Consider the following 10,205-nt stretch of genomic DNA (forward strand, 5'->3'; position numbering starts at 1 on the left):
GGCCGGACCGGATTCGCAGCTGTGGCGGCGGGCGCGCGTGCCTTCCTAGTGGGGGCTGCGGGAGCGCCGCCTGGACGACGACGTTGCCTTCCGCTTGCGGGGTGGCGCAATGGAGCCCTTGAACGGCGACGGGCGCGACATGGTCAACGACAAGATCTGCCGGAGGGGTTGGCGCATGGATGACGTCCACGATGACAGGCGACGGCTGGGAGGCTTCTATATCGGCGATGCAAAGCCGGGGAAGGTGGTCTGGAGCGGGCGGTGGGAGGTGGATGGCGGCAAAGGGAAGGGAAAGCGGGAACTGCCGTGCGAAAGTGTCCCTCCCGCCAATTCTCGCTACCGATAGGGATCAAGCTCGGGTCGGCCTCCCACCCCATGTATCTAAAGGTTGAGGGTGAAAGATTTGTCGCGCCCCGCAAATTTTTTACAGGCCATGGTCTGATACAATGTCTGTTCAGGCCACTTTTTTCGGGCAAAACCGTAAACTGGCGGTTAATTTACAGTTCGGCGCGATATAAGGGGTCTGCTAGAGACGGTCTAAGGAGCTTATAGTGAATTTAAGGATACAAGATCATACTGTGAAGCTCTTTTTTTCCTTAAGGGGGTCGTACTGTGAAGTTGTGACCTCTGAAACGACGATGGGCCCTGTAGCCCAAGGCCCGTGTGGCTGCTGACCTTGGACTTAAATTTCGGAATGGCGTCTTAGACCAGGACTGGTAAAATTTGGTTAACAGTTTGTAGGTGGAGAGCGCAAGACGATGGAGACCACTCGGTGCTCCACCGCAAACACCACAAAAACATGACTATTGCAACGGCTACTAACACTATACTATATAGCACAAATGCCGTTTCAAAGAATTAATATCTGCACATTTCTCAATTGTAACAATATCCTGTAGGTACTCACAGCAATGGCATCATCTCTACTACAATCTTCTCCAACCTCTACCAAAACGATCACATAACTAGCGGAACAAAATTTCAAGAAGGAAAAAAGAATAGGTGGGAGGAAAAAATAAACATTATAAACTGTCACGACCTTAGCTGCCTCCTTTCTTCACCGTGATGCTCCATTCGCTAAACCGTCCGCTGCATTATTCTCCGATAATGGATCAGCCCAATCCCAGAGGAAGAGACCTCACCAAGCTACCCTTGATAGTTATACTCCTATCCAAAAGAATGACCAACCAATATGATACAGATGAAAAGAATCGTGTACCCATATGATACAGATCAAAGTATCGAGGTATCTGCAACACGGTTGATGCAGGGGCGTGTCAGAGATATATGTATGTGTTCACTGATGATTGCTTTCCTCCTTCAGCAACAGCAATCCACCTCTCCAGTAAGCAAATGAATGGCGGGGCTATGCCCCCTCAGTTCAGTGTGTCTACACCATTTCTCCAAGTCCTTATCTGTCGTATAGGGGCTCCAAAATATGGCAGTTTCTAATGAAGTCGTTGGAGTAATTTACGTGCTTCGTCCAAAAAGGTTGCAAGTTTTTAAAAGCAATGTCTAGCCATGGTTTGCACTGACCATTGTAGTGGACCACTGCAGCCTTCTTAACACTTTCTATGTCCGTGCTTTCTTGGTATCCTAAGCCAAGCATGTGCCAAGATGGGTCGATACCATGGACATGACCCCTGAATGCTATAAGCGCAGGTGGTAAAGTACCGAATTTCCAGAGAGTAAGACCGGCTCTTAGATTCTGCAAAAAAAATGGAACAATTATGAAGATGAACAACAGTGCCAACAACTATAGCATGTATTAGCATCACAAAGTTTAAGCTTGAAACAAAAGTTGTGAGTAACTATTCTTTATACCCAAGTGGCATTTGATATAGGTAAGTGTTTCACTCTATGTATGGAGGAGTGAAGACAACACAGGATTGCAGATAGGGAAATAAAATCTTCATTATTTCTTTAACAGTTATACAGCAGATGTTAAAATCAAGTACTTCATACAGAATTTGGAACACTAGACAGCACAAATGTGACATCAAACATGACTGAAGCCTGAACATTTTCAAGTTGGCTGTATAGATGTGTGGTTCTTCAAAGCATCAACTTATTCATATATAAGATTGTACCTTCACTTGACTGATTAAACTTAGGAGATTTTCGCAAGGTTAAAATGTGTTACCTCCTTCAACCAGAAATGGTATGTATCCCTAATGTTTGTCTTCCTCCAAGCTTCCAGATCAAAGACATTCATCCCATATGCCCATGCACATTCATCTGGGTCAAGACTTCGATCTATAACAGGGTGAGAGAAGTTGAAATATGTCCTGAAGCGCTTAGACATCACCCAATTATCTTCACCTCTGCATGTCTCCACAGCACCATTCACCTTTCCTTCAAGATCAATCTCCCAAAGAGGAGATAAATCACGCTGAACAACAATGTCATCATCAAGGAAGACCACCTTGTTGAGGCTTGGAAAGAGCTGGTTTAATGAGGACAGCATTAGTTTTAGGAATTGTGAGAATCACAACATACCATCAGCCATGACCTTACAAGCAAAAACAGTATCGACACAAGTAAAGAATATAGCAGAATTGGACAAAAAGATAACAGCATCTAGAAGAGGAGAGGGTGGCACATTTTAGCAGCAAGCAGAATGAATGTGGCAATCGTGCAGGAAGAACACAAATGTACCTTTTCATCTTAGTAGCATATAGAAAGAAAATCAAACATGGATATTAACAGTGAGATGGGTGGTTGGATATCTATCTTGGCAGGTTTCAGCATTCATCAACTTGGCATATGTGGATAGACCATATCTTTACTTACTTACTTAGTTAGTTGCCATAAATGTCATATTAAGCAATTTTCCATGCTTGAACACATTTTAATGCTATTTTGGCAAACCCCTGATGCCACAAAAAAGGGAACCTGATTAGAAGGAAACTTAATTCACATTGGCTGCATAACCTAATATATCAGATCGGAGCATATTTATTACATATGATTTTATTTGAGTTTGCCCCAACTATCGATTTAGTGATACATTTTCACATCATTGTTCTATTGTGCAAGAATGCTAGCAGGCAACAAAGTGAACTCAGTAAGAAAGAAGGTGCCTCTAAGGTACTCCCTCCGTTCCAAAATAGATGACTCAAATTTCTACTAACTTTAGTACAAAGTTAGTACAAAGTTGGGTCATCTATTTTGAAACAGAGGGAGTAAACACTAATAATAAGTTGTTGAAATGTGCCATGGCATGACATTAATCTTGTCATGATCATGGAATATACTAGTTGTAAACATACTACTTGAAAGCTATACACTTGCAGTCTTGCACGACAATCCGAAACATTTGACACAAAGAACAGCCACTTGTAATAGATAGAAAGCCAAGGAAGAGAACATTTCTGATCAAAAGGCACCTCAGGCAAATAGATGCGCAGATGGTTAAGCAGGGATATGTATTTGGGGCTTCGGGCCTGCAGCTTGGAAGCAAGCACCCTTGGGTTGTCACTTGCACTGGAAACTGTTCCATGATCTCCATGATAATGATTTCTGACTCCACGGTGGTTTTCTATAGCCTCTAGTACTGGGACATTCTCTCTGGTCAACCAGTCAAACTGATGAACACCTTTCACTTCAACTATTGCAGGTGATACAGAATTAAGGGCAAACCATGAATGCATCCCTGGATATGTTTTTTTATCAGTGATAACATGGAAGACTACTTTATCAGGTACCGAGGAAGACCGTACAGTTGAGCTGACAACGACTGAAGCAGCAAGGATGTTATCACTAGCAAGAATATAATGCTGGAAGGAATTATCAGAAAGCAACGGTAACAGTTCAGGTGGTGGCAACTGTTTCCTTGCATGAGCATTTGAGGAGTATTCATCAGTAAGGCGCAGAGACAGGCAATGAATGCCTTTGGGAATAGCAGTTGAAGCATAATGTTTATACAGCTGTTCTGCGAGCCTTGACCTCTTTACCTCCTTATCCATGTTTTTCATCTGCAAAGAAGCGCATGACTAATTAAACATAGTTTGGAAACAAAATGCAAAGCTTTATAGCATATAGCAAACCAGGAATAATAGCCATGAACTAAGATAAATTGTGCCAGCAAGGACAAGTGCGGAATTCTACAAACCAGTATATAACAAATCAAGCTATTAACATAAAATTGCAAATGACCAGAACTGCAGAAACGCGTGCTCCAAAAATGGCAAGGTAAAAGGTAATTAGTTGCAAGTCATGGTAAATTACATGAATCAGCTGCAAAACACCCCTAGTGAAATGTGAGTTAGATAAACTTTTTCAAAAGATTACAAACAACAAAGAGCATATCATGCCAGCAATTTTTTTAGAAACGATTTCTTGGTAAGTTGTGTAGATCACAGCATATGGTGATAGAGACTCCGTGTTCTCACACAAGGGCAGAATTATTACATGAAAAAATGCAGTTCAACCTACTAATTCTATGGCTATGTCCCAGATCACAGAAAGATATAAAAAACTTTGCACAATCCAGAGTGACTGTTTCTTCCACTTAACAATATTTTGAGTTTCTTAGATTTTGCAACAGAAACACATAGTACAAACCATATTGAAGACTACCCGTATCACAAAACAAATTTAGTTTGAGAAGTTAGCTGCTGAGGCACGCGCCAAGTAGCAATACATGATTGTTTGGATCCAGTCTTCTGAAGGATTTAGAGAATGCAGTGCTTTCTCAAAAATACTTTAGTATCAGAAGTTTGAGAGGTTTGGGTACAGCAGGCATTCCTATCTCAAATCCGTCATGTTAAAAGAAACAATAACAGCCTCTCTTTTTATATAGTTAAAAAAGGTGGTGCCTCAATTCCTAGGTGATACTTTCCCTTCCTAAGGGCCTGTTCTGAACTCCTCCCGCTCCACGCTTCTCCAACTCCAGACGAGGAGCCGGACAGAACGACTGAGCTCCGCGGAGTTCGCTTCTTGAAGCGTTGCCAGCCTGCAGTGTAAAATGATGAAGCTGCTAAAGCCCAGCTTCACCAAAAGGAGAAGTGAGAAGTTCATGATAATTACGAAGCGATGCCACCGCGAAGTTGTAGAAAACGGTTCGTGAATATCCCCCGACGCCCCGCCTCGCTTCCATTCTCTGCGAGCCTACGTGGGCAACCCTCCTCCAGAGAACGATGTAGCATGGGACCATATGGGCTGTCTCGAGCCGGCCCAAATTGGCGCTCAACAGGCCAGTTGCCTCCCATCTGGGCCGAATCGCTGGGAGAAGCTACTAGCGCTGCCGAACGGATGGAATCGCCAGGTGAAGTTCGAAGCTAGCTCCAGAAGCTAATATTGTGGAGTTTGGGAAGCTTGGAGAGGTTCAGAACAGGCCCTAAGTTGTCCAACACAATTACGCAATGTAGAACATGGATCTGTAAAATTGCGTGCGAGCTAATTTTTGCAACACACATGCCAAAATTTCAAGTTTTACATATCTAATCATATAGCATGCAATTCTGCAAACAATTGAAGGGTATACCCAAAGATTAAATAAAATATAGCTCTAGAAATATAGAAATATGAGCTGGTTAAACAACAAAGCAACTTCTTAAAATAAAAACATGTGGTATTTTATACACAGTACATCAAAATTGTGGTTTTCAGATGCCATGGTCTTCGGATGCTTTAAAATCCAAGCCGGTGCAAATTTGAGCTTCAAATAATGCAACAGTACAGATTAAAGTAGCATTGTTAGTTTCATACCGTAGCCTTCAACCTGACAGCAAATGTCCTAGCATCGTAATGGTTATCCTTCATCTCCGAAAGAAACTCCCTGAATGATTCTGGTAACTTCTTATCAGAAGTGGATTCCTCATTGTTAACTTGATCAAAAATCCTATACAGGTCTTGCACCAGTCTCTGTTCCCAACAAGTAAAAAAGTAAATACATATTCCCCTCTACAAATCATGTTTTACCAACAGAAGAAGTCAACGAGTTCGAGTGTCTTACCGTAGAATCACCCCCCTGCCTACCAAGGAAACTAGGCCCTATTCGCCTCCCCAAGCAATCTGCCAATCAGGATTGCAACAGTTACACCAAATATGTGCAGCAAACTTGTACATGTAGAGCTCATAGAACAAGATAGCTAACCATAAGAAAAACATGACATCCAACAGAATACACATCTACAGCACCAAAATACCGACAACCCATGGACAAACACAATCTTCCTAGTGCCATATCAGCAGCTTGAGAAAAACATATGCCTACATCCGAGCTAGAAAGCTTACACATCACAATCCAAACAAGGAGATCCTTTCCATACACAAAAACTAGCATATTCTTGGAGCCTATTGGCCAAGATCTCTGGCCACTACTACAGAGAAGCTCAAGAGCCAAAATGTGGAGCCTATTTGGCCAAAATCAATAGTCACTGCTATAGAGAAGCTCAAGAGTCAAAATATGGTTTAGCACCCAGGCAAAATGTACCAAAGGCATCAGTGTGGTAAGTGGTAACTTGACTTATCAAAATATGGGCACTATTGCAAAAATCACAAAGTTAAAAGCAGGCATCTGGACCTAGGCCATCTATCTCATCCTCCCAGTGGATGGTATATTCTGGACTGTTTGGGATGGTACTACGAGAATCTTTTTCATTTTCTAACCATGAAGCTGAATAGGGAGATAGATCCAACAAACCAACATTCAAGCTCTTACAGGAAAAAAAAACTCTCCACACAAGGCGGCGAACTGAAAGTCTCAGCAAAAAGAAATTAGACTTCAAATTCAAAATAAAACATCAAATAAAGTGATTACTTAGTCAGAACATGACCAGGGTATGCTGAGAGACTGGGAGAGGAGAACTATCTAGTAACCCAAATTACAAATCTAATCAGGTCAGAGCAGATTGCGCAGTAAGCCTGCTGCAAGGGATGCTTCAGTAAACACATTTAACTTCAACGGACGATAGAGAGGGTTCAGCTAATCAGCAGAGAGGTAGACCGATATTAAGAGAAAGCTGATAGCATCTTTCAGGGTATCCTTTCTACTGCAATTTTGCAAAGAGTTCAAAACCAATTCCTTCAAAATCCAACAGTGTGTCTGACAGCGCTACATCCAGCTCCCCAAGCTAACCCATCGATGGCTGAAAACTAAAGAGTGAAGATCCTCTATTTTGGCCAATAGCAGGAAATCATGCAGCCGAGTTATAACAAAATTAACTAAGCCGAAGCCTAATCATAATTCATAAACCCAAATCACTAACTCTCTTTGTTTCACTTCAAATCACCAGAGTTACCGTCATCAAAACCTGACACCTGAATCTCTAACTCGGTAAGTTTGCTGAAAGGGTTGGAGAGGAGAACTACAAGGTAGCCTGAGTTATAAGAATCTAATCAGGTCAGAGCAGAGTGCCAAATAAGCTTTCTGCAGGTGAATTGATCAACCAGGTGCATGAAAGGCAATAAAATAGCCCCCTGCCTTGGGTGTCCTCGGTTATCAATGAGAAGCAAAGAATTTGGGTAGGGTTCAGCTAATCAGCAAACAGTTGCAGCTTGTGGTATAATGATATGTAGGGAAAGCTGATAGCATTTTCCGGGGTGTCCTTTTCTAATCCAGTTTTGCAAGATTTTCAAAAGCAAGATTGAACTATTCCTTCCAAATCCAACAGTGTGGCGGATTTCCAGCGCCCAAATCTTTAACCCAGTCGATGGTTCAAAACTAGGGAGTGACGATACTACATTTTGTCCAATAACAGAAAATCATGGGGCCGAGATCTGAAATTAAACTAAGCCGAAAGCCTGATCATAAACCCGAATGACTAACTCTCTTGGTTTCACTCCAAAACACCAGAGGTAGATCAGGAAACCAGGCAAGCTGAATCCCCAGCTGAACAAGTGAGCCTATATCATCGAGGAACAAACAAACCAGACGTTTTCGACCCGAAATCTAAGGCATGAGCCATCTCCATATCTCCACATTCCCACCGACACCGCAAGACCGCACAGCCCAGGGCAGTGAGATCCAAGGTTCGCCGGCCCCCAAAAGCACCGAATCACTAGGCCGCGGGGGGACATCACAATCGATCTTATCCTTACCGATGGAGGAGCACTTGGTCCCGCCGGCCTCGAGCGCCGGCACGGCGAGGAGGATGAAGGCGAAGGGCAGGAGGCAGCCGAGCGCGACGACGGCCGGGAAGGCGACGGCGCGGAGGTACCAGGCGGCGCCCCACCCGCCGGCCCCTCCACCTGCCCCGGCGGCGCGGCGGGCCGCGGGCGGCGGCGCGAGCGGCGGCGGGGGCGGGGGCGGCTGCGGCGCGACGCGCACCTTCATGGAGTCGACGACGCCATTGCTGCTGGAGATGGTGATGCTGCGCATGCTCGGCGAGATCCGCAGCTGCATCCTCCACCTCCCCCGCCGACGGCGCCGACGAGGGGAGCTCCGACGACTCCGGCGGCCTAGGGTTCCGGCGACGGCGGCGAGGCGGTGGCATTGGGCAGAGACATGCTAATCGCACGGGCGGTACTAATAGCAGGGAGGGGGGCGAAAGGAAAAGAAAAAAACGGGGAATAATGCTGCAGGTCGCGCGGCCCGTGCAAATACGAGCTGACCCGGGGGCCTATCAGCTAAAACTGCCACGGGAGGGATTCTAGGATTTCCGGGCTAGGCGAGGCTGGGCGTAATGGCGGGTTGCTTCTCCTCGCCTACCTCTTCCGGCTGCGATCCATGAGGGCGAACTAATCTGTGGTTGAATAGTTACTTGAGAATTGTGGTGTTCGCAGTTTATTAGGGTATAAATCTTGATGTTCGTATTTATTTTTGAATTTTCGCCGATGCATGTTTAATGGGAGGAGATGTTTCCGTCGATAACGAGACGGCTATAATAATTTCGTCAATCTCAAGATGATATACTGGCTCGGTCTCTCGGTAGGTTGTGTGTGTGCTCGTAGGAGTAGGAATGTGTGTGTTTATAGGGATGATGTATGCGCGTATATATGAGCGTCTGCGTTAGAAAAAGACGAGGGGGAAATGAGGGATTGAATTTTAGTTTTGCGGCAATCAATACGGTAATCCATATCACAAGCACAAATGCTCTTGAGTGGCCAATAAAAGTGAAACAATATCTAAATATCTCTATTTTTATATTTATTATACTTATTTATATTTATGTTTATATTTATACTACTTAAAACGAATGTAATGTTTCATTTTCTTTCTGCCACCCTTTCATCCAACATTTCTGTATGATAATCACTCACCTTAATTTACTACTTACCTTCTGAACTAATTTTATTTTAATTTACTTATAAAACTTTTCATCAAAATATAAGGTAAATCATGGGAAGGATTTGACAAACATTTATTTACACAATCACACTAACATGAACAGGTAAATCACAAGCTAGCATGACATAATATTTATATCCCGTTGCAATGGACGGGCGTTGTCTTGGTCTACAAAAAATACACATCAAGAATGAACACATTTTCTAAGGGTGTGCAAAATTTCATGGTGAATTGACATCGGGGGAGCTCGGGACCGAAAAAGAAAAATCATTGTTTCAAAAAATTGAACCTTTCTCAAAACCTTTTTTTTCAGAGCTCCTCCGATGCCCAATCAATTCACTCAATTACAGAATGTTGAACCTTTCTCAAAATGTTGCACTCTGTTACTAAAAATCATTACATATAATCACATACTTGACTAGCAAAATGTTAATGCATGTCACTAAAAATTATCTGTTGGCTTCGAATTTGAATGTAGTTTTCGATGTTATTATTTTTTTCTATGCATAATTTATTTTTTATTAGCTAAAATAATGGTCAGAATATTACCCAAAATACGAGGGGGCTAGTAAATCAGGACATGGGGTAGTAGTATATGGTGGAGCATTGAGACCACAGTAAGGCAAGACCACCTGCACCATCAAAGGCAAGCTTGTTGTTGTTTCATTTTCCGTTTGCATAAAATTAGTATTGTTGCACTTAGGGACACTCTTCAACTACCTCCTAATCAATGTTAAACTTTATTATGTCAAATCTTATCAATTATCATTAACCAAGCATTAAATATATATTTGGATATAGCTCCTCTAATGGATTGTATCGTGTTGTTCTATCTAAATAGTTCTCATTTAATGAGTTTTCTGTGAGAAAAATATATGAGTTGTCTTGGTCTTGGTTCTAAGAGTTAGATCTATATTAACATGTGATATTTCTATCCTTTCCTCATTAAATAATGTGTCACTTTAGATTT

The 10,205-nt window shown here is 42.9% G+C and overlaps 1 protein-coding gene across 1 annotated transcript; it reads right to left on the reverse strand.

Annotated features, from left to right (window-relative positions):
* Window positions 1-834: 834 nt before the first annotated feature.
* LOC125552520 (probable galacturonosyltransferase 14) lies at window positions 835-8,529 on the reverse strand. Its single transcript, XM_048716113.1, has 6 exons — window positions 8,047-8,529; window positions 5,960-6,018; window positions 5,713-5,868; window positions 3,390-3,977; window positions 2,144-2,446; window positions 835-1,708 (listed from the first exon to the last, which is right to left on the reverse strand). The coding sequence occupies exons 1-6, from the start codon at window positions 8,348-8,350 to the stop codon at window positions 1,412-1,414; spliced, it is 1,707 nt and encodes a 568-aa protein (XP_048572070.1). The 5' UTR covers window positions 8,351-8,529; the 3' UTR covers window positions 835-1,411.
* Window positions 8,530-10,205: the final 1,676 nt, after the last annotated feature.

This window comes from Triticum urartu, chromosome 4 (genome assembly GCF_003073215.2).
Source record: "Triticum urartu cultivar G1812 chromosome 4, Tu2.1, whole genome shotgun sequence".
Taxonomy (NCBI): Eukaryota; Viridiplantae; Streptophyta; class Magnoliopsida; order Poales; family Poaceae; genus Triticum; species Triticum urartu.